General features: G+C 42.3%; 1 protein-coding gene across 2 annotated transcripts; it reads left to right on the top strand.

Moving 5' to 3' along the window:
• The first annotated feature begins 1,771 nt into the window (after window positions 1-1,771).
• Window positions 1,772-23,886, top strand: LOC121577616 (activin receptor type-1B). Of its 2 annotated transcripts, XM_041891354.1 has the most exons (9): window positions 1,772-1,930; window positions 17,701-17,946; window positions 19,363-19,626; window positions 19,887-20,117; window positions 20,271-20,438; window positions 20,894-21,050; window positions 21,185-21,309; window positions 22,296-22,426; window positions 22,783-23,886. In XM_041891354.1, the coding sequence occupies exons 1-9, from the start codon at window positions 1,843-1,845 to the stop codon at window positions 22,906-22,908; spliced, it is 1,536 nt and encodes a 511-aa protein (XP_041747288.1). In that variant the 5' UTR covers window positions 1,772-1,842; the 3' UTR covers window positions 22,909-23,886. The 2 variants fall into 2 exon arrangements, with proteins under 2 accessions (XP_041747288.1, XP_041747287.1); XM_041891353.1 differs by having other exon boundaries at window positions 19,887-20,438.
• Window positions 23,887-25,165: the final 1,279 nt, after the last annotated feature.

Below are 25,165 nucleotides of genomic sequence, written 5' to 3'. Positions count from 1 at the left end.
CACACTTACAAAAATTATTCAACAAAAAAAAGTAATTGGCTCTTTGGATTGTACTTCACCTTAATCCACATTTTGAACCCCAAAAAATCATGCATTTGTGTCTTACACTCCTATCCATCAGATAATGTGTCTTACAGTTTGTCAGTATATGGTTGAAGGCAGTGTTCGCTCGCTTCACTCTCTACTACATCTCTGTGTAAGCTATGTGTAGGCCTGTCTGGGGTATGGTTGTAAATATCTGTATGTGTGGGAGTCAGTGAACTTCAGAGAGATAATACCCCTTCAAAGCCTCCGCCTGTCTGGTCAGTCTGGCAACCTAGGGCATGGTGGGGATTGACGGGGGGCCAGGGGCAGTGTATTTTTAAGATTTAGGGGGATTAGGCGTTGCCATAATGTACAGACCAATCCCCCTATAAAGGTAGAGAATACTATATTATGGTCTGGAGCTAATTCAAACGAGTTCAACCTATAAGCAAATACTTACAAATGGAATTTGGCTATAGTATGTATAATATTCATGACTTTAATTGAATTAACCAAAGATATTGCAAAGTTTACATGGAGAGTTACAGAGGAAAAGAGAGCTTCTATTTTTTTTGCGAGAGAGAGAGATCATGAGTCCTTCACTGCATTCGGCATCTAGATGGTAAACATCATGAGTAATTAAACCAACTCAAGTTGTATACACACATCTCATATTATGGGTTCCAGGAGGAATGTTGGAAGGATACATGACAGAGTTGCATTGCTTTGAACACTACACTCCCACTGGGCACACACTGGTTGAATCACTGTTGAACCAACATGGAATAGACGTTGAATTGACATTTGTGCCCAGTGGGCTGTTCCTTATGACTGCACTAAATAATACTGGATACTTACATTTACATTTTAGTCATTTAGCAGACGCTCTTACTATGATGTGCAAAACTATTCTTGATTGTGTTCAGCACAATATGTGCAATTGTGTGTGTGTCTGTGTGTGTGTGTGTGTGTCAGAGAGAGAGAGAGAGAGAGAGAGAGAGAGAGAGAGAGAGAGAGAGAGAGAGAGAGAGAGAGAGAGAGAGAGAGAGAGAGAGAGAGAGAGAGAGAGAGAGAGAGAGAGAGAGAGAGAGAGAGAATAAACTGGATCAAACTAGCTCCCTCCATAGGTGACATACATGAGCAGGACCACACCCTCTTCTACTGTGAAAACAGAAATCAATCCAAGGTGGGGCTGAGTGGAAGGACAGTATGAGGTAACTCTGATGCCTCTACAATGTAACACAACACAATGACAACGGAGAGATTACTGTACTGCGTCCAGCCTAAAGGCACATTTTGGTGTCTAGGAGGGAGGGACACGGCTCTCTCAAAAAGATGGAGTTGATTTCTGTGTCCTCCTTTTTAGATGTATGGTGTCAATTTCAATGCATACACGCTGTTTATTTTTCAGAAGTTCAGTAGTATAGTCTGCTAAAGTGGGGAGGTGGTATGGGTATTATAGAGATCATGTTCTATGTGGGTGGCACTGGTAGTGGTACATACGATGTTAAAGGCCTATTCAATATTTAAACCACGTGGGTATAAAATCACATTATCACATTACATTATTTGAAAGTTTACATTTTAAGCCTTGACCAGATATTACAAACGTTACATTGTGCTTTCTAATCTTATCTGGTTTATTTTATCGCCCTACTTCAAAATAACAGCTAGTTAGCCATTCCTCCCCTTTAAATCCTTCACACCCCTTTAAGGCGTCTGTCTGCTGGCTGGCTGGAGCTGTGTGTCCAATGATGTATATATAAATCGTTGGTTGTGTCTCGCACTGCTGTCAATACCATACCACCCAAAATATTAATGCAATGCAATGGGAATATAACGATCATGGCTAAGAGACAAATGTTGTTAACGCTTCTCGTCCTGGGCTTATTCGGAATTTATGATGGTGAGTGTAATGTTTTTATTCAGCCTGTGTGTATTTATTTACTTGGTTTGTGCGGCTGGGGCTGACATTGCTTGGCACAACAACATGGCGTACGGATTTGGTATCAAGCAAGCCGAGTTAGCAAATTGGACAATTTTTTTTTTTTTTTACTGGTATTTCATTGGTTAAATAGAGCAGAAAATAAGAGAAGCAACTACCTACCATTCTTGACGTCGTTATGTTTAAAGATGCTTTGTAAATAGCTATCTACTTGAGAATAGCACTACGCCAGCTAGGTCTCTGGCCAGCTAGTAGCTAATTGTCTGATACGATCACTTTAGTAAGTAAACATCTCAGAGAGCACATTTTTAGGATTTGGGAAGAACAGTCAAGGTTAGCTATCTACCAAGGACCTTCCACCATTCCTTGACACCCATAACAATAATCCAACAGCAGCAGTTTGAGTCATCTGATCAAAGTTGAATGAATTAATTTGCTGTATTCTCAAAAGCTAATATGGAAATATTGGTTTATTTATTTATAATAAACGACCACATAATCATAAATATGATATTCTCAGATTCATGCTCAGATTCATACAGGTATGATTTCCTTATTCCCAAATGTTTGTTTTTGTCTTAATTTTCAGTGAAAAATATTTGCTTATCTGCTTTTTTAACAGTTTCTCTTGGTGTATAAACTCTATGCTCTGCACACAAGATAACTAGTGGTTTTAAAGTGAAGCTCTCAATAAGCTTTTGCTGAGACTATAACACAATGAGGGACTGAGGCTGACCTATTTAGCCTTCAAGCGCTGCTGTACATTGCAAAATGAGCCATTGTATGGTGTTCTACCCATCAGCCTGAATTAGCTTACACTGTAGCTATCATTATTGGATAAAATATTAATTTATAAAAATAATAAAAGGAGGAAATCTGATGTTAAACAGAGGTTGAGGGACCTACCTTACAGTAGCCAGGTGTGTGTGTGTGTGTGTGTGTCAGAGGTAGAGAGCGATGTTATGTGAATCTAACAGTCAATCCTTAGAGGTTGTCAGGGCCAGCGGCAGAAAGTGAGAGAGTGGTTTCATGCACCTCCTTCAGTTGAAGTCTGGGTCCCTTTTGTGTCAGAAATTAGGGCAGGGATGGAGTTAGGCAGGAAGAGGTGACCTCCATCTTGTAGGCTACCCAGGGGCAGGTCCACTGCTGCTACACCCTCTGCATGAACATGCAGCCCCAGTGAACATTAACCTCATCTGATGGAGCAGATCAATGGAAGACTGGACTGATACAACTGTAATGCAGCAAGAAGCTGCTTTTTTCACTCACTCAACCATTCAACAATGAGCAAACAGAACAACCCCCCTCAGCCTCAGTTCCTCCTCTCCCTGGCCTTTAGTGCTTTTCAAGGTCTATAAACACTCTGTCCTAGTCCCTCCCGATAAAGGCCCTGATTGTGCACTCATAATGTTTGAATGATATGGTTTGGCCCTACTGTGGTTGGGTGCTTGTCTTCAACGTTGTCTTATCAAAACAGTGTAAACAAAGATTGCATGTATACAGGCCTTTTTCACTTAATCTGGGCCCAGCAGGGGGCTCTGTTGTATCCATGTTTTGAGATAAAAAAAAAAAAAAAAGCCCAAACAGTTGGATAATGGCGATTTTCCAACTTGTTATCTAATCTAACAGACTGAGGGATGTTAAAAGCCTGAATTAAAAAATCACAGCTTTTCTTTGCAACTGTGACTCATTGTGAAAGTTTTAGCCTGTTTCAACCTTTAAGTCCTGTTTCTGTGGGCCTATTTGATTGCTATTCTCCACTTTTGTCACTTTGGGCAACTTTGAAGGGGGTGGGGGCCACAAAAAATCTGAACTCATCATGAGGGGCCGCAGTTGTTCGCGGGTCTGCGTACCGACATCCATCCTTTTATCTGTTGAGTCTACAAAGTTAAGGAAGATTTGCGTGGAGGAAAAATATGTTGAATTTGAACTTCACTCATTATGACATCATACTGTAAACTTGAACAATAAATAGTTTGTAACTATGACATGGAAATCTGGTAATTAACATGATTATGACATCACAGTGAATGCAACTTATTGAGTCATAAAGTTACCTAAATGGAAGCACATGAATGGAATGGAACACCACACCATTACATTTGGTAGTTTTAATTATGACACACAATTGAAATACCACAACATCATAACCCAATGACATCATAAACATCACAGCATGCCTGTTAGGCTACATCACATAACAATGTACAAAGCAATACAATGTGCACAGTTTGCCTCTTTTCTCCTTCTCTCTACCCTTCCTCTTTCCCCCTCTCTCTCCCCCACTCCCTTCACACAGCCCTGTCACCAAACAATACCTGTACTGTGCTTGACTTCAGTAACACACCAAACACCCGCTTTAAACACAACTATAGCCCGAGGGTCGTTCCACCTCAAAGCACAAAAAATAGGATCTCAGATTGTTCTGAAATCTTCTCTGTAGTTAGAAACCATAAGATTTGCATTCCTGCAACATTATTTTGTTGAAATATCATTTCAACAAATCTCTGAGAAATTAAGCTAATTGATTGCACCCAAATTGATATAATATTCAATAAATATAGCACATAACATCTGATTTGGACCCCCCAAAAAATAAACAAATATATTGGCGACAGATTATCATGCAAATATATAAAAAAATCTGCATAAAACAATATGCACATTTTCCCACCAAAGATGTGTTTCCATCAACTTCACTTATTGTGGATAAAAGGCTGTGCCTGACGACGTAGTGCACATAAAAATTACTTTTGTGTTTAACTTCCCATGTACCAAAAAAATAAAAAAAAGTTTAATGGGTTTCAATCGCATTTTCAACTCTACTGATGTTTTTGTCACAAACCTGGTTACTGAGTAAGACATGAGGATATCAGTTCTCTATGTTTAACAAGTAGTATGGAGTGGCGGCTCAGAGTATTGTTTTTCTTCATCCTATGTAATGCATTCTCAGTGAATTTGGTGATGGTTTTTTCCCCCCCGTTCAGAGAAATTAGTAATTGAAGTTGTTAGGTTTATGTCCTATTCTACATCTTGATATTACCAGGTTCTGACCACTAGATGGTGCTGTTCCTGCTATTAGGTTATATATATATATATATATATATATATATATATTATATATTTTTTTATATACACTACCAGTCAAAAGTTTGGACACACCTACTCATTCAAGGGTTTTTCTTTATTTTCACATTTTTTTTACATTGTACAATAATAGTGAAGACATCAAAACTATTAAATAACACACATGGAATCATGTAGTAACCAAAAAACCAAAAAATATATTTTATATTTGAGATTCTTCAAATAGCCACCCTTTGCCTTGATGACAGCTTTGCACAATCTTGGCATTCTCTCAACCAGCTTCATAAGGTAGTCACCTGGAATGCATTTCAATGAACAGGTGTGCCTTAAAGGTTAATTTGTGGAATTCCTTTCCTTCTTAATGCGTTTGAGCAAATCAGTTGTGTTGTGACAAGGTGGGGGGGCAATGGACATTAGACTGGTGGAAACTTTTCCTTTCGTCTGGAGTCCAAATTTGAGATTTTTGGTTCCAACCGCCATGTCTTTGTGAGACGCGGTGTGGGTGATCATCATATTTCCCACCGTAAAGCATGGAGGATGAGGTGTTATGGTGTGGGGGTGCTTTGACACGGTCTGTGATTTATTTAGAATTCACTTAACCAGCATTGCTACCACAGCATTCTGCAGCGATATGCCATCCCATCTGGTTTGGGCTTAGTGGGACTATCATTTGTTTTTCTACAGGACAATGACCCAACACCCCTCCAGGCTGTGTAAGGGCAATTTTACCAAGGAGAGTGATGGAATGCTGCATCAGATGACCTGGCCTCCACAATCCCCCGACCTCAACCCAATTGAGATGGTTTGAGATGAGTCGGACGGCAGAGTGAAGGAAAAGCGGCCAACAAGTGCTCAGCATATGTGGGAACTCCTTCAAGACTGTTGGAAAAGCATTCCAGGTGACGCTGGTTGAGAGAATGCCAAGAGTGTGCAAAGCTGTCATCAAGGCAAAGGGTGGCTATTTGAAGAATCTCAAATATAAAATATATTTTTATTTGTTTAACACTATTTTTTAGTTACTACATGATTCCATATGTGTTATTTCATAGTTTTGATGTCTTCACTATTCTACAATGTAGAAAATAGTAAAAATAAAGAAAAATCCTTGAATGAGTAGGTGTGTCCAAACCTTTGACTGGTGGCGTGTATATATATTTTTCTATCTCCCCCCCAATGTTAAAGGGATAGTTCACCCAAATTACAGAATGACACATTGGTTTTACATTGGTCATCCTGCAGTATCAAAACATTTGTAACTCAATTATGTTACTCAAGATGATTTGTATAGTTCTTTCCCCCACCTCTGACATAGATGAGAATAGTCCCTGTACTCTCACAGCCTAGTAACTGTAACTGACAGACCCCCTCAGACCCAAACAGGCGTATTTGTGTGTTAATATCTACACCACACCAAATAAAAGCCCCAAAATTACTTTGCTTAACCATTCAAGCCCAGGGGAAACTCTAAACCACAGCTGTCCCTTGTGCCAAGGTTGGGAGGTGAGAGGGTTCCTTCACTTCAGGGCTCTTTTGAAAATATGAAAAATCCCTGGCCTCGGCATGTACATCCTTGTTGATAAAGAGCATTAGAGTAAACAAGCTTAAAGACAAACAGAATTGTGTGTGTTTGTGAAACGGTATGATTGAGATGTTTGAAGAAGAGGTTACATTGAGTGACCAACTCGCATTCCCTGGGTTTGTGATACGTGAAAATAGGAGAAGGATTTTAGACTGAAGATGAGATGGGAGGAACTGGACAACAAGGGAGCTGGACTGTGTAGTAAGATAAGAAAGCACAGTTCATGGGATCTACGAAACGGCCATGTAATTACATTGAGAGAGAGAGGCTAATGCTGAAAGCATTTTACAAATGCATATCTTTTACCAAATGAGTCATTCAGTAATTTAAAGAGGTCTGTTTTTCCCTCTTATCTAATTTCTATCAACTGCATTATCTACTCTTCTTCTGTAGTCGCTCATTGATTTTCAGTGTTTTTTGTCCCTCTCAAATTGACACGCTGCATCCTGTCTCCAAGGACTCCTGTGTCAGGACTCTGAGTGTCTGAGCCAGTCTCCCATGGGAACTATAACCAGGGGGGGCAAATCAAATCAGTTACTCACAAGTTTGGGCCACCTACCTATTATGTATCTGGTTTTACTGTCTGTTTAAAAAATGGGAACTTTTGAACAGACCTTGCTATGGCCTTGATTGATCAAAATATGTTGACATGGAAACATATATTTTGTTCCAGCAAAGCCTACATGTTCTTCTCACCGATCAAATTAGCATGTCTTCTGATGCTAGAGTTTCTCAGGCTTGCCGTTTTGCCTCGTGCTTCCCAATCATTCTCAACCAAACACTGACCCAACATGACAAATGGCCATTCCAACACGTGAATGTAAACATGCCTCCAAACATTCTCACGGACTAAGTACCATGCGAGAAACACACTGCCTGCCTATCTGAGATCACTGAACCTATGTCTAGAAAGCCAACTAGAATCAGAAGACTGAGAGCACAGATACAATAACAGAAGCATGTGCACAAGCGTGCGTGCACGCACACACACACTTCCTCTGTATCGATCAGAGTGGGATAGTCGGAGGGGGGATGGGGGAGTAGAGTGGTGTTTTCTGCCTGGTGGCGTCTGGGTGTCTTAATCAGTTGTTCCCGGTCTGGATGCTACCTGCCTCGCGTGGTGCTCTTTCCGTTCTCCTCGTCTAGAGTATCAGCACTTAACTACACTACCTACAGAAAGTAATAATCCCCTTTCATTTCTCACTACTTTAGCTATCAATGTTTTTGAAGCCTTATATTTTCAGAGTTCTGGTTACACTTTCAATTAGGCTTCTATCATCATTAAGCTTATTCAGCTTTTCAGGGTCTCAACTTACTGTTGCGAGTTAGAATAGTAGAATATACAAGGTGCAATTTTGAAAATGTGGTTGAGCATCAGCAGTTTTTCTCAATTAAGCCATGTCAAAAATGTTGGGAGTTAGTTTAGCGGCCAGCTATCTAAACTTGTTATCATGGTCGAATAACAGCCGGGGGGCAAACATTTCTCTATGGCAAAATGAGTAGAATTGCATGAAGTTAGTTATAAAATTGCAAAATCTTCTCTCCGCCCCATGGCAAAATGTGTAGAATTGCAGTAAACTTGCAGTTTTAAAGCAGCCATTGCAAAATGTGTAGAATTACATGAAATTAACTCTAAAACGTAGGGGGGGCACTAAAATGTTTTGCTCTGTGTGTGTGTGTGTGGATGTGGGTACGCAGACCTGTGAGCAACTGCGGCCCCTCATGATGAGTTCAAATTTTTTGTGGCCCATCCCCCATCAGTTGCCCATCCCTGGTCTAGTGTTTACATTGAGGGGCAATTCCATTACAACTATATGCAAAAGGACTACCTTTAACTATTAACACAGAATATTTGACAAAAACACATTTACTGGGAGAACTGTGCAGAAGCAAAAATTTGGTAACCGAATTTCTGTAAAATCTCCCTCTGTTTTTTTGGTGTCCACGTTTTCCAAAACTCTTCAATATCTGCTCAGAATTTAAGATTCAACAATGTCTGCAGAAAGAATGGGGTGTCAGCTATGACTTAAAAAAATATATATTTTGGTTATTGGACATCAAAGTAAAGCTAGGTTGAGAACAGTAAAGTATAGTACAATACAGGATAGTGTACTCAACTCTAGTGTGCTCTACTGTGTACTGAACTCTACTGTACTGAACTATACTCTACTTTTCTTTTGCTGTACTGTGCTGTCCAAACTTGTGAACCCAACTGTGGTTTGTGACTACTAAGATTTCCCATTGAAGCCAATTAAATTGCAGAAATTCCGTTACCGATCTTTCCGTTACCGGAATTTCGAATGATTCAAAAACAAAATTGATATCAGTAAGAACACTAACTAATTGATAGGTCTACCTTGTTACTTCTATGAACTTTCAATATCTTAAAGATATGTGGGCTTTTAATGGAATATCAAGGCACAAGGCAATGTGTCTTAAACTTTCAGAAGGCAGAACAATTTCTCAAACAAATATGAGTATTGTACAGAACAAAAATATAAACGCAACAATTTCAAAGATTTTACTGAGTTACAGTTCATATAAGGAAATCAGTCAATTGAAATAAATAAATTAAGCCCTGATCTATGGATTTCGGAAGATCCTTCGCCAGACGCCTCAATCTTCCTCACAAAGTCAGCCCGACGCCCAATGGACGTTGACAATGGTCACATGAACTGGCCCGAGCCAAGGCCTCCTGAGCGTGTTTCCACCCCAGGCAAACAGGACAGCACTCGTGAGTATCTTTTAATTTTCATTGTGAGAAAACATGCCCTAGGGCACGGTCAGAGGTTCAAACTCATCTGGTTAGCCTTTTTGAACTTAGTCTTACCACTGGCCATCTTACTCAAGCAAGGGAGCACTGGCTACACAAGCATAGCAGAAAGTAGTGGGTTTTAAGCTAACAAAACTGATACTAAGACCTAAAACTCACAACATCTAGGGGGACGAGTACTCTCTCCCCACTAACAGACAGCTAAGTCGTAGCCAAATCCTGTAGCCTTCGAGTGCTTGAAAAGTTGTAAATTGCGTCACACATACTTCCTTCAGGCGAGCTGAAGAGCGAAGAATTGAGAAAATGTATTCGGAGCCCTGGTATTACAGCCAGGAATGTGGGGCTTCCGAGGGCAGGCTCGGCATCCATTGGACCGTTCATTTCAGTTTGCTTCAGGTGAATAGGATTGGTCGTTGACTCCCCATAGTATGTTATACCGAGTGACCAACTGAAAGGGAACTTTAGTAACGCTCAGAGAACGCTCTAAGAATGTTATTTAAAAACATACACTGAACAAAAATATAAACGCAACATGCAACAATTTCAAAGATTTTACTGAGTTACAGTTCATATAAGGAAATCAGTAAATTGAAATAAATTAATTAGGCCCTATTCTATGGATTTCACATGACTGGGAATACAAATATGCATCTGTTGGTCACAGATACCTTTTATTAAAAGGTAGGGGCGTGGATCAGAAAACCAGTCAGTATCTGGTGTGACTACCATTTTCCTCGTGCAGCGCGACACATCTCCTTCGCATAGAGTTGATCAGGCTATTGATTGTGGCCTGTGGAATGTTTTCCCACTACTCTTCAATGGCTGTGTGAAGTTGCTGGATATTGGTGGGAACTGGAACACGCTGTCATACACGTCGATCCAGAGCATTCCAAACATGCTCAATGGGTGACGTCCGGTGAGTATGCAGGCCATGGAAGAACTGGGACATTTTCAGCTTCCAGGAATTGTGTACAGACCCTTGCGACATGGGGCTGTGCATTATCATGCTGAAACATGAGGTGATGGCTGCGGATGAATGTCACGACAATGGGCCTCAGGATCTCATCACGGTATCTCTGTGTATTCAAATTGCCATCGATAAAATGCAATTGTGTTCATTGTCCATAGCTTAGGCCTGCCCATACCATAACCCCACCGCTACCATGGAGCACTCTGTTCACAACGTTGACATCAGCAAACCGCTCGCCCACACGACGCCATACATGTGGTCTGCAGTTGTGAAGCCGGTTGGATGTACTGCCAAATTCTCTACACCGACGGCTTATGGTGTAGAAATTAACATTCAATTCTCTGGCAACAGCTCCAGTCAGCATGCCAATTGCGCGCTCCCTCAACTTGAGACGTGTGGCATTGTGTTGTGTGACAAAACTGCACATTATAGAGTGACCTTTTATTGTCCCCAGCACAAGGTGCACCTGTGTAATAATCATGCTGTGTAATCAGCTTCTTGATATGCCACACCTGTCAGGTGTATGGATTATCTTGGCAAAGGAGAAATGCTCACTAACAGGGATGTAAACAACATTTTAGAGAAATAAGCTTTTTTTGAGTATGGAACATTTCTGAGATCTTTTATTTCAGTTCATAAAACATGGAACCAACACTTTTATATTTTTGTTCAGTGTAGTGGGCAGGGGTCTTTACTTCAACATTATAATGTTTTGATGTATTTCTAATACCTTTTTAATACTTTTTCTGGTAGATATTTTCGAAAAAACCCTTTTCCATCTGTTTGACCAGAAATCAAAGCCTTTGCTTATTCCTATATATGCCTTTAATTTCGAACAAAGTATAGGATCTTAGCTTTCATTTGACATCCAATTTGACATGCTCCTATGAACTTCACATGTTCGTGCTCATGGGTCCTTTTACATGGAATTTGACCTGAGGTCATTTACAGACTACGATGGAAGAAAAATAACTTAAGGGAATTATTGGAATTTCACACAGTGTCAGCCTCGGGGCCCCAATAAAATTCAATTATCCAAAATTTCACTGTGGCAGTCACCGTCTAGACTGGGTTTAATGACAGCCACAGCTGCTCACAAGTCAACCCCATCCTCTGTACAAACCACTACTACAACCCCCCCCCCCTTCTTCCCAAAAACCCACCAAAGCCTACCCCCAAAAAACAGTCATTGCTGCTGGGGATTAACAAACCTTGAACGCTACTGTGCCACCCCTCACCCCCCCTTCTCTGCCCTTAATTCCACGTACCATCCCCTCTAGTTTTCAGGACTAGTTTGGGGCTAATCCCAAACCTCCAGCACTGACAACCGACAACAATCTCCCCAAAATAGTACCCACTTTAGTAACCCCCCCCCCCCTCCACCACTACACCCCCAATGATCTCAGCTCAGTCTGGGTTGGTCAAATTCCCTGTAATCGCCACACAAAGACCAGTGTGATGTCACAAGATGAAGGATTATGAAATTGTATGGGCAAAGTCCACTTTTGACTACGGTAACACTCAGTAGAGCACCACTATTTAAAAGCAAGCTGTCAGCACTAAACAGATAGACCTTTTGTCTTTGAACTTCACTTCCCCCATGGGTCTACCATTTATAGAGCCTGTAGGTTCAGAGTATCAAATGACCAAGGTGTCTTTGAGCTTTCTCTTGATGTCTGTATGTGCAAGAACTTGTAAAATTGCTTGTCATTCAAAATAGAGGCCGACCATAACTAACGAAATTACATTTAACGAAAATGTATGCTTAATCCAGTATAAACTAATGTGTGTATATAATTTATTACACGAGACTAATTCTACAGCACAACAGAGTCATGTCTTAAGTGTAAAAATAACAATGACTCAATAATCCATGCCTTCTGGGAATGCTATAAAGTCCAAAAGTCATGGGTGGCGTTAGAAAGTTGTCTGGTGCTTTATTATCAAAAAGTTTCTTTATTTAAATGTTGAACGTGCATGGGCAATGGAGAGAAACAAAATGGTGCAGTTTGAGGCCATGTGGCTGAGAGTGATGCGGGACTGGAGATGGGGGTGTGAGCAGGTGGGTCTGGGCACGGGTGATGTTGTGGATGTTTGTGTGCATCTGTCGTTTTTTTATGTGGATGTTTTGTATTGTTAATAAAGCCCGCCGATTTATAGGTTGACCGATTTATTATCCTTTTAGGATATATTTTTATCTGCGTTTTGGTTAATCCACCGAAAAGGACAGATATAAGATGCGGAGAAAACGCTAAGAAAAAAGTTGTCTTTATAGAACTTGACTTTTATTTTTGAATTTCATTATTATGTCTGGCTGGCATTCTTTACATGGCTATACGCCTATCTTGCCTTGGCGCGCTACAGCAAGACTGGACACTGTCACCCAATGTAACTACACCAGTCGGAGAGGAGAGTGAACTACTGCTTCTATGGTGAGTGCTAAGTAGATATAAGCTTGCCAGCTCAATAAAGTGCCAAAAATGCGCACTGGCCATATACTGTTACATGAAGTGTCATCGTAGGGTGTAAAGCAAGTGCCGTGCTAAGAAACCTCAACTCTGTGGTATCGTTACAGCCCTTTAGTGAAGCCCGCAAAATATGGTGTGTTATACAGTACCAGTCAAAAGTTTGGACACACCTACTCATTTAAGGGTTTTTCTTTATTTTAAAAATGTTTTACATTGTAGAGTAATAGTGAAGACATCAAAATTATGAAATAACACATGGAATCATGTAGTAAGCAAAAAAGTGTTAAACAAACCAAAATATTTTTTATTTGAGATTCTTCAAATAGGCACCCTTTGCCTTGATGACAGCTTTGCACACTCTTGGCATTCTCTTAACCAGCTTCACCTGGAATGCATTTCAATTAACAGATGTGCCTTCTAAAAAGTTAATTTGTGGAATTTCTTTCCTTCTTAATGCGTTTGAGCCAATCCGTTGTGTTGTGACAAGGTAGGGGGTATACAGAAGATAGCCCTACTTGGTAAAAGACCAAGTCCATATTTTGGCAAGAACAGCTCCAATAAGCAAAGAGAAACGACAGTCCATCATTACTTTAGGACATGAAGGTGAGTCAATATGGAACATTTCAAGAACTTTAAAAGTTTCTTCAAGTGCAGTTGCAAAAACCATCAAGGATATGATGAAACTGGCTCTCATGAGGACCACCACAGGAATGGAAGACCCAGAGTTACCTCTGCTGCAGAAGATAAGTTCATTAGAGTTACCAGCCTCAGAAATTGCAGCCCAATTTCTCAGAGTTCAAGTAACAGACACATCTCAACATCAACTGTTCAGAGGGGACTGTGTGAATCAGGCCTTCATGGTCGAATTGCTGCAAAGAAACCACTACTAAAGGACACCAATAAGAAGAAGAGACTTGCTTCGGCCAAGGAACACAAGCAATGGACATTAGACCGGTGGAAATTTGTCCTTTGGTCTGGAGTCCAAATTTGAGATTTTTGGTTCCAACCGCTGTGTCTTTGTGAGACGCGGTGTGGGTGAACGGATGATCTCCGCATGTGTATTTTCCACTGTAAAGAATGGAGGAGATGGTGTGGGGGTGCTTTTCTGGTGACACTGTCTGTGATTTATTTAGAATTCAAGGCACACTTAACCAGCATGGCTACCACAGCATTCTGCAGTGATATGCCATCCCATCTGGTTTGGGCTTAGTGGGACTATCATTTTGTTTTTCAACAGGACAATGACCCAACACACTTCCAGGCTGTATAATGGCTATTTTACCAAGAAGGAGAGTGATGGAGTGCTGCATCAGATGACCTGGCCTCCACAATCCCCAAACCTCCACTTGATTTGAGATGGTTTGGGATGAGTCGGACCACAGAGTGAAGGAAAAGCAGCCTACAAGTGTTCAGCATATGTGACAACTCCTTCAAGACTGTTGGAAAAGGGGGCAATGCAAATGGGCCGGGTAGCCATGATTAGCTGTTCAGAAGTCTTATGGCTTGGGGGTAGAAGCTGTTAAGAAGCCTTTTGGACCTAGACTTGGCGCTCCGGTACTGCTTGCCGTGCGATAGTAGAGAGAACAGTCTATGACTAGGGTGGCTGGAGTCTTTGACAATTTTTAGGGCCTTCCTCTGACACCGCCTGGTATAGAGGTCCTGGATGGCAGGAAGCTTGGCCCCAGTGATGTACTGGGCCGTACGCACTACCCTCTGTAGGGCCTTGCGGTTGGAGGCCGAGCAGTTGCCATACCAGGTGGTCATGCAACCTGTCAGGATGCTCTCGATGGTGCAGCTGTAAAACTTTTTGAGGATCTGAAGACCAATGCCAAATCTTTTTAGTCTCTTGAGGGGGAATAGGCTTTGTCATGGTGTGTTTGGACCATGATAGTTTGGCGATGTGGCCACCAAGGAACTTGAAGCTCTCAACCTGTTCCACTACAGCCTGTTCCACTACGGTGCTCAGTCCTCTTTTTTCCCCCTGTAGTCCACAATCATCTCCTTTGTCTTGATCACGTTGAGGGAGAGGTTGTTATCCTGGCACCACACAGCCAGGTCTCTGACCTCCTCCCTATAGGCTGTCTCATCGTCGTCGGTGATCAGGCCTACCACTGTTGTGTCGTCGGCAAACTTTATGATGGTATTGGAGTCGTGCCTGGCCATGCAGTCATGGGTGAACAGGGAGTACAGGAGGGGACTGAGCTCTACGGACAATTCCTTTTGACCTCATGGCTTGGTTTTTGCTCTGACATGCACTGTCAACTGTGGGACCTTTACATAGAGAGGTGCTTGCCTTTCCAAATCATGTCCAATCAATTGAATTTACCACAGGTGGACTCCAGTCAAGTTGTATAAACATCTCAAGGATAATCAATGGAAACAGGATGCACCTGAGCTCAATTTCGAATCTCATAGCAAAGGGTCTGAATACTTAGGTAAATAAGGTATTTCTGTTTTTTATTTTTAATAAATTAGCAACATTTTCTAAAACCCTGTTTTTCGCTTTGTCATTATAGGGTATTGTGTGTAGATTAATTGAGTATTTTTATTTATTTAATCCATTTTAGAATAAGGCTGTAACGTAACAATGTGGAAAAGGGGAAAGAGTCTGAATAATTTCAGAATGAATTGTATATACGCAACATACAACAATTTCAACGATTTTACAAAGTTACAGTTCATATAAGGAAATTAGTCAATTGAAATGAATGAATTAGTCCCTAATCTATGGATTTCACATGACTGGGCAGGGGCACAGCCATGGGTGGGCCTGGGAGGGCATAGGCCCACCCACTGGGGAGCCAGGCCCAGCCAATCAGAATTAGTTTTCCCCCACAAAAGGGCTTTATTACAGACAGAATTGCTCCTCAGTTTCATCAGCTGTCCGGGTGGCTGGTCTCAGACCATCCCGCAGGTGAAGAAGCCGGATGTTGAGGTCCTGGGCTGGCGTGGTTACACATAGTCTGCGGTTGTGAGGCCGGTTGTATGTACTGCCAAATTCTGGCAGTATGTACAACTGTTGGAGGCAGCTTATGGTAGAGAAATGAACATCCAATTCTCTGGCAACAGCTCTGGAGGACATTCCTGCAGTCAGCATGCCAATGGCACACACCCTCAAAACTTGAGACATCTGTGGCATTGTGGTGTGTGACAAAACTGCATGTTTTAGTTGCCTTTTATTGGCCCCAGTAGAAGGTGCGCCTGTATAATGATCATGCTGTTTAATCAGCTTCTTGATATGCCACATGTCAGATGGATGGATGATCTTGGCAAAAGAGAAATGCTCACTAACAGGGATGTAAACAAATGTGTGCACAACATTTTGGAGAAATAAGCTTCTTATGCATATGGAACATTTCTGGGATCTTTTATTTCCGTTCATGAAACATGGGACCAACACTTTACACGTTGCGTTTATATTTTTGTTCAGTATGTATGCATGCATGCATACACGCATACATACAGTGCCTTCAGAAAGTATTTACACCTCTTGACTTATTCCACATTTTGTTGTTACACCCTGAATTTAAAATGGATTGAGATTTTGTGACAGATCTACACACTATCCCAAAATGTCAAAGGGGAATTTTGTTTTTAGAATTTTTTACAAAGCTGAAACGTCTTGAATCAACAAGTATTTAACCCCTTTGTAATGGTAAGCCTAAATAAGTACAGGAGTAAAAATGTGCTTAACATGTCAAGTCTGTGGGCAATAATGGTGGTTCAACCACAAAGACCAGGGAGGTTTCCCAATGCTTCGCAAAGAAGGGCACCTATTCGTAGATGGGTGAAAATAAAAAAAGCAGACACTGAATATCCCTTTGAGCATGGTGAAATTATCAATTACGCTTTGGATTGTGTATCAATACACCCAATCAGCATGGCTACCACAGTATTCTGCAGCGATACGCCATCCCATCTGGTTTGGGATTAGTGGGACTATCATTCAAAAAAAAAATTTAAAACTCTTACGCGGCCTGCCCAAACGGGCTCGGGAGAGGCGAAGGTCGAGTCATGCGTCCTCTGAAACATGACCCGCTAAAACCGCGCTCCTTAACACCCGCCCACTTAACCCAGAAGCCAGCTGCACCAATGTGTCGGAGGAAACACCGTTCAACTGACGACTGAAGTCAGCCTGCAGGTGCCCGGCCCGCCACAAGGAGTTGCTAGAGCGCGATGAGCCAAGTAAAGCCCCCCCACCCGGCCAAACCCTCCCCTAACCAGGACGACGCTGGGCCAATTGTGCGCCACCCTATGGGACTCCCGGTCTCGGCCAGTTGTGACACAGCCTGGGATCGATCCCAGATCTGTAGTGACGCCTCAAGCCCTGTGATGCAGTGCCTTAGACCACTGCGCCACTCGGGAGGCCCCTCCGCCCAAGAATTTAAATGGCAGAAAAATCCCTGCTTAGAAGAGATTTAAAATGGCTACAATTGTTTCGTGGCCCGCCACCGAACATGTCCTTTGGATTTGGCATGCAGTTTGATTACAGTTGATACTGTTTCCAGGATGAACCACCTCTGTAGGGTAGGGTTGTTGTTGCGCTGTCTTGGTGTTTTTCATTTGGAGGAAAAATGTAATAAACACCGTAAATCTGTTTTTTCTATAGTCCTATGCTTTAGCTTACAGTGGTAAGATCATAGGGTATGTTGGTGCCAGTGAAATGTAATTGTCAAAGGGCCCCAGCAGCACTGCTGCTGTCTTTTAGAGCCCTCTGCTGGATATTAACTTGCATCTCTTACAGTGGAGGAGTGAAAAATGTCTTGAAAGGTTTTTTATATGTCAATGCCGGACACAACTTCTTAAGCAATTACAAAATATTGAAATCATCTGTCTCTCTCTGTCTGTCTGCAGCTTTGTGGTGTAACTGCACCACAGCCCAGTGTCAGAAGACTGGCTCCCAGTGTGAGACAGACGGGGCCTGCATGGCCTCCACATCCTTCATCGACGGCCAAGAGCAGCACATTCGTATCTGCATCACCCGGGACAAGCTGGTACCCCCGGGCCAACCCTTCTACTGCCTGAGCGCTGAGGGCCTCCTCAACACACACTGCTGCTACACTAACTACTGCAACAGCCTCAACCTCAAAGTGCCATCTGGTGAGCTCCACACACATTCAACAGGGATAGGCTATCTGCTGCCATAGAAGACATTGGTCTCAAACATAGTTCACAGTTGTGTGTGGGTTGTTATGTTTACTCATTAAATATATACTGAATTAAAATATAAATGCAACATGTAAAGTGTTTCATGAGCTGAAATAAAATATCCCAGAAATGTTCCATATGCACAAACAGCTTATTAATGTTGTGCACAAATGTGTTTACATTTTTACATCCCTGTTAGTGAGCATTTCTCCTTTGCCAATATAATCCATCCACCTGACAGGTGTGGCATATCAAGAAGCTGACTAAACAGCATGATCATTACATAGGTGCAACTTGTAATGGGGACAATAAAATGTCCCCAGCACAATGTGCAGTTTTGTCACACAACACAATGCCACAGATGTCTCAAGTTTTGAGGGAGCATGCAATTGGCATGCTGACTGCAGGAATATCCACCAGAGCTGTTGCCAGATAATTGAATGTTCATTTCTCTACCATAAGCCGCCTCCAACGTTGTTTTAGAGAATTTGGCAGTATGTCCAATCGGCTTCACAACCACAGACCACATGTAACCACGCCTGCCCAGGACCTCCACATTCGGCTTCTTCACCTGCGGGACGGTCTGAGACCAGCCACCCAGACAGCTGATGAAACTGTGAGTTTGAACAACAGAATAATTATCAGAAACCATCTCAGGGAAGCTCATCTGCGTGCTCGTCGTCCTCAACATGGTCTTGTATGGCATCATGTGGGCGAGCACTTTGCTGATGTCAACGTTGTGAAAAGAGTGCCCCATGGTGGCGGTGGGGTTATGGTATGGGCAGGCACAAGCTGTGAACAACTAACACAATTGCATTTTATCGATTGCAATTTGAATGCACAGAGATACCGTGACGAGATCCTGAGCCCCATTGTCCTGCCATTCATCCTCCACCATCACCTCATGTTTCAGCATGATAATGCACGGCCATCACCCATGTTGCAAGGATCTGTACACAATTCCTGGACGTTCCCGCCAATATCATGCAACTTCGCACTGCCATTGAAGAGGAGTGGGACAACATTCCACGGGCCACAATCAACAGCCTGATCAACTCTATGCAAAGGAGATGTGTCACGCTGCATGAGGCAAATGGTGGTCACACCAGATACTGGCTGGTTTTCTGATCTATACCCCTACCTTTTTTTTAAGTATCTGTGACCAACGGATGCATATCTGTGTCCCCAGTCATGTGAAATCCGTAGATTAGGGCCTAATTTATTTATTGAAATTGACCGATTTCCTTATGAACTGTAACTCAGTAAAATCTTTGAAATTGTAAAGTGTTGCGTTTTATATTTTTGTTCAGTGTAAATTAAATGTGAAATATGTATTTATTCTCATTGTCTCTCTTCACTCTTTCTCAGTGACGCTGCGGCCGGGCCTGGGGGGCGGCTTTGGCCCTGATGGTACATGGGGTCCGGTGGAGCTGGTGGCAGTGATCGCAGGGCCCGTCTGCCTGCTGTGTGTGCTGCTAATCATGGGTGTGTTCCTGTTCCAGTACCACCAGAGGGCCTACAGCCACAGGCAGAGGCTGGAGGTGGACCCCTCCTGTGACCACCTCTACATGGCCAAGGACAAGACCCTGCAGGACCTCATCTACGACATGTCCACCTCTGGATCAGGCTCTGGTCAGTACAGCATAGCTGGGGCTCTCTCTGGGTGTCTGATCTATTGAATCAGTCATAAAACAGGAACAAATAAATTAGTGACTGTGGCTTTAATGATGTCTTCCATAGAAAAATTAAATCCATAGGGGGAAATGTGGTTGATATTCTGTGGTTGATATTAGGCAATGTGATTCATTGTCTGACCGTATATTCCTCTCTCTTTTTGCCTTGTCTCTGTGTCCCGAATGTCTCGGTCCTCTCCCTCCTCTGTCTCTGTGCAGGCCTCCCTCTGTTTGTCCAGCGGACGGTGGCCAGGACCATTGTGCTGCAGGAGATCATAGGGAAGGGGCGTTTCGGAGAGGTATGGCGTGGCCGCTGGAGAGGAGGAGACGTGGCGGTGAAGATCTTCTCATCCAGAGAGGAGCGCTCCTGGTTCCGGGAGGCTGAGATCTACCAGACCGTCATGCTGCGCCACGAGAACATCCTGGGATTCATCGCCGCAGACAACAAAGGTAAACACTGGCCGTCGTCGTGTGACATCACAACAGATTTTCCCCTTCAAAGAGCACTGCTTGTAGCTTTCTGGTGTTTAGGTCAGTTTTCCGTATTAGGTGGTGTAGTGTCTAAAAATTGGTCTCTAAACTTAGTCTCTCTTTCTCTCATAGATAATGGCACATGGACCCAGCTGTGGCTGGTGTCAGACTACCACGAGTACGGCTCTCTGTTTGACTACCTGAACCGTTACTCCGTCACCATCGAGGACATGATCAAACTGGCACTGTCGGCTGCCAGCGGCCTGGCACACCTGCACATGGAGATCCTGGGAACACAGGGTGTGTGTGTGTGTGTGTGGTACTTGTGCCCATGTGCAAACTGGATTGCATGTTGCTGTATGTGTGTATTCTTCTGGACTCTTTGATTTGTTCCCTACTCCCCCTTTTCCTGGCCTCTAGCTCTGCAAACAGTGAATGTAGGCCATGCTTCTAGCTGGTAGGAAACTCCAGTTCGGGGTTATTGATCTGCCTAGTATGAGTTGCATAGCAGCCCCTCTAAACTAAAGCATCTCTTGATAGGTCAATTATTAACGTCATTCAACATTTGAAGTTTTGTTGACTGTCATTGGAAGCCAGTGGTATACTGCAGATAACCATGATTGTTTGATTTAAATGAATTGGACAACATAAAACACATTTCACACAAACATGTTAATGATCAGTTACATGAGTTCAATTGATTGCCAGGAATGCAGTAATTGTCAGGTAGGCTAACTCTCTCGGCCTTCGTCTAGGTAAGCCTGGTATTGCCCACCGGGACCTCAAGTCTAAGAACATCCTGGTGAAGAAGAACAGTACCTGTGCCATCGCTGACCTTGGGCTGGCAGTGCGCCACGAGTCTACCACTGACACCATAGACATCGCTCCCAACCAGAGAGTGGGCACCAAGAGGTACAAACACACACATACCCTCAACCTTAAGAAGTACTTGATTTCTCAACTTCACCCACTGACCCCCCCCAATACATCCCACCACCTATCAGGGATATAGACCAGCTTACAAACACATATTTGCTCTCTTTCAGGTACATGGCCCCTGAGGTCTTGGATGAGAGCATCAACATGAGGCACTTTGATTCGTTTAAGTGTGCAGACATCTACGCTCTGGGGCTGGTCTACTGGGAGATCGCACGCCGCTGCAACGCTGGAGGTCAGACAGGCTCCCCCCTCAGCACACTCTGGCTGAGTCCCAACTGGCACCCTATTCCCTATATCAGGGATCATCAACTAGATTCAGCCTCGGGACGATTGTTTCTTGAGCGGATGGTCAGAGGGCCGGAACATAATTACAAATAATTTGTAGGCTGCAAATTGACCCAAGAAGCCCAAAGAGATATAATATTTGACTAAAACTTAATCATTTCAAACCTTGCTTACATTTGTATTCGATCACATACACTGAATGTACAAAACATTTCATAGACTGACCAGGTGAAAGCTATGAACCCTTATTGATTTCACTTAAATCCACTTCAATCAGTGTAGATGAAGGGGAGGAGACAGGTTAAAGAAGGATTTTGTATGTGTGCCATTCAGAGGGTGAATGGGCAAGACAAAAGATTTAAGTGCCTTTGAACGGGATATGGTAGTAGGTGACAGGCGCACCGGTTTGTGTCAAGAACTGCAACGCTGCTGGGTTTTTCACGTTCAACAGTTTCCTGTGTGTATCAAGAATGGTCCACCACCCAAAGGACATCCAGTCAACTTGACACAACTGTGGGAAGCATTGGAGACAACATGGGGGGAAGGTGTTCTGTTTTGTTTTGTACACAGTGTATATCTCTCTATTATGCGTGGGAATACTTTGGAACAGATTTCCTAAATTAAAATCACTTGAAGCTGATTTGCTGGTGTTTTTACAGTCTTTTTTATGTCCAACAAAAAAAAATTAAAAAAATAACTTGGGTGCCAAATAAAATCTCCCGCACGCCGAATTCGGCACGCCAGTTGGGGAACCCTGCCCTATATAGTGCACTACTGTTGAACAGGGCCCATAGGGCTCCCTATAGTAGTGCACGATATAGGGAAAAGGGTGTCATTTGGGTTGCATACAGTATCTCTGTCACTGTAGTTAAAAGTTTAATTCACCATCAATTAGAAACTGGACCTTTCCTGACCTTTGACCTCTGCCCCTAGGTATCCATGAGGAGTACCAGCTTCCCTACTATGATCTGGTGCCCTCTGACCCCTCCATAGAGGAGATGAGGAAGGTGGTGTGTGACCAGAAACTACGGCCCAACGTGCCCAACTGGTGGCAGAGCTACGAGGTAGGGATGGACACATATAGCTATGCATGCTCTTTTAAGGTCAATCAAACGATCCTATTATGATAGCACAGCAGTCGCTCACTGATATGAAAGTGTCACTGGTTTCTTATAAGTATTACATTGTATGCTTGTGTATTTAAATGAAGTATGTTCATTTGCCGGGCTTGTTCTCTGTGGGTGCATTGGTGGTTTTGATAAGCTTGTTTAGCCCTGTGCATATCTGCACCATATTTGCATGTATGACTTTCTCTAATCTCACTTTCTTCATGTTCGCTCTACCCTTGGTCCAATTTTCCTGCCCAGAGCTTTAGATAACACTCTACTTTATCTCTCCTTATTTTTTCCCCTCCCCCCAGGCCCTGCGTGTAATGGGAAAGATCATGAGGGAGTGTTGGTATGCCAACGGAGCCGCCCGCCTCACCGCCCTGCGCATCAAGAAGACCCTGTCCCAGCTCAGTGTCCAGGAGGACATCAAAGTCTGAGAGGGTCCCGTCCCAAAGACCTGAGGAGAGCGCTTGGGACCCTGTCCCGCACTAAAGGATACGGAGAGCGAAAGAGAGGGGTCAGGGTCTTTTCAAAGAATGCAATGACAAAAGCAAAATGTAAAAGAATACTTCATAAAAACTCTCCTGCCAGTCTTTTTAAAGCCACCACTGTTTGAGTTGTGACAAGCCCTACCTCGCCTATTCAGCCAAAACTACTGACAAACCCTGTCCCCAACCTACCCCATCCTTCTGTCCCTGCAGCCCCCCTTCTCTGTTCTGTTCCTACTAAAATGTCTGCCAACGCAATTACTGCTACTACTAGTATTGCCCCTGACAATGCCCATGTTAATCTCAATGGCAGGATATATACTGTATACAACTGTGTATTTAGTAACAGAATGTGTAATTTAATTGTAAACTTTTTTTAAGTAACTTTCCCGAAAGACTTATCAAAGGACACTAATGGTTTTACCCTATAGATTAATTTATTTTTGTTCTGTTTGTCTTTATACTGTATTCATGCCATGTTGAATTGCTTTTGGGAGAGGTCTAACTGTTTTGAGTGTTTCTTTTGTCAGGGAGTATATAGGGGGAATTTCTATGAATGCTGTGTAGGGGTCATTCCACCAATTCGGTGCCTTTTGGGGAAAAAAACGTTCGATTTCACAAAATGTTTACATTCTGTCATAAAGAGCACATGTTCAACTTAATAAAAAACGTTTTCCCATCTCAAGAGGTAAAAAAAAAAAGACTATAGTACGTGCCTATCAAGTAAAGTAATAAATATATAGGTTGACCGTAACAGGGTTGACGATTTCCTCTTAAATCAGCAGCAGGGAGGGGCAATTGAATGCAAGCTTCACAAAAAAAACATCAAAAAACATTCTAGCCTGTCTAACTATGGGTAACATGGTTGATGTGTTATGCTCGACCCACTCAATTTTCCACCACAAAACACCAGAAAATTGCCAAAAAGAGTAGAATCAGCTCACCTGCTTTTACACTATGATTTCACTATTCGATGTTCAGAGTTTCACCATATTAAAACGAGAGTTCAGTTCACGTAACAGGGTTGACCTTTAAAATTAGGGACAGGTATTTTTTTCTCCTTAAAATGAATCACTAATCACATGAAATATATAATAATCTTCAGAAATGACTTTGTCAAAGCAACAAAATAAATAGTGCTTCACAATTATGGTGAAAACTTAGAGAAATGTTGAGGTTAAGTGGGTTAAAATCTTCCTGGAAGTCAGAGGGTGCATGGAGGGACATGTCAAAATGCTGAATTCTGGCACTTTAACAAGTCTTCATATAGAACATCTGATTTATTGAATTCTCCCTGTGGTCTATATTAAAGGGCACTTCATTGAATATAACAGGCTTTTAAAATTAAATATTGGTGCACAATTTCTACTTAAAATATCAAAGGGGAGCAAAAGGCACTAATTTGTGGAAACGATCCTGTTGTAGACGGATCTCTGTTGTACATACAAACTAAGAAATTGCTTTTAAAATCCATGAGGACCAAGTCTTCCTCATTTATCGGGTCATGTTATCTATCATTTATGGTAGCAGTGGTCTATGAGTCACTGAGATATCAGCTTACATAGATTTAAAGTAACTATGTTTCCCATTACTACATCCATTGTTGTGTTTTGTAACTCCTATTTCCCACTTAGAGGCAGGAATGGTCCATACAAACACCTGGCTTTATCGTATTTCATGGCGATGGACTGTATTGTAGCCATTTTGTAAACACACACATCAATTGTGGGTTGCTGTTTGTAATTATTTTTTTATTATTTTCTCACAATACCTCATGTATGTTTCCCCTCAGGTGATATTCTCCCTGACCAAGTATTATCACTGTACATACAATAACTTTTTAAGGTGTGACTATATATGACCCTTTTTGATTTGAGTTTCCATTGATATTTGAATAATGTTTTGGAACGTTTGCCAACAGTTGAACACTGGTTACTGGTCTTGGATGGGAGACAATTGGAGAGGCTTATATGTGCTGTCAATCATCCACTGATAAACCAATGGAATATATCCAAAGCAACACTACTGTACACTCTGAGTCATTGAAAGTGCATACTGAGTCCCTCCTATTTGATGTCTCCCATTACTATAGAACGGTATTTGATTTTGAGTCAATATTCCACTCCATATTCATAAATTCTACCCCACCTACATTACCTCTTTGATATGCAAATTGTAAATCGTTTGTATAATGGATGATGATTTA

This window comes from Coregonus clupeaformis, chromosome 12 (assembly GCF_020615455.1).
Source record: "Coregonus clupeaformis isolate EN_2021a chromosome 12, ASM2061545v1, whole genome shotgun sequence".
In the NCBI taxonomy this organism is placed as follows: domain Eukaryota; kingdom Metazoa; phylum Chordata; class Actinopteri; order Salmoniformes; family Salmonidae; genus Coregonus; species Coregonus clupeaformis.
This window is presented reverse-complemented; position numbering and strand designations above follow the sequence as displayed.

Bases quoted from the DNA above. Each gene is read 5' to 3' on its own strand.
- LOC121577616 (XM_041891353.1), top strand. From the start codon at position 1,843: ATGCAATGCAATGGGAATATAACGATCATGGCTAAGAGACAAATGTTG. The intron at 21,051-21,184 runs GTACAAACACAC...GCTCTCTTTCAG, and splicing joins CAGAGAGTGGGCACCAAGAG to GTACATGGCCCCTGAGGTCT. The intron at 21,310-22,295 runs GTCAGACAGGCT...CTCTGCCCCTAG, and splicing joins ACGCCGCTGCAACGCTGGAG to GTATCCATGAGGAGTACCAG.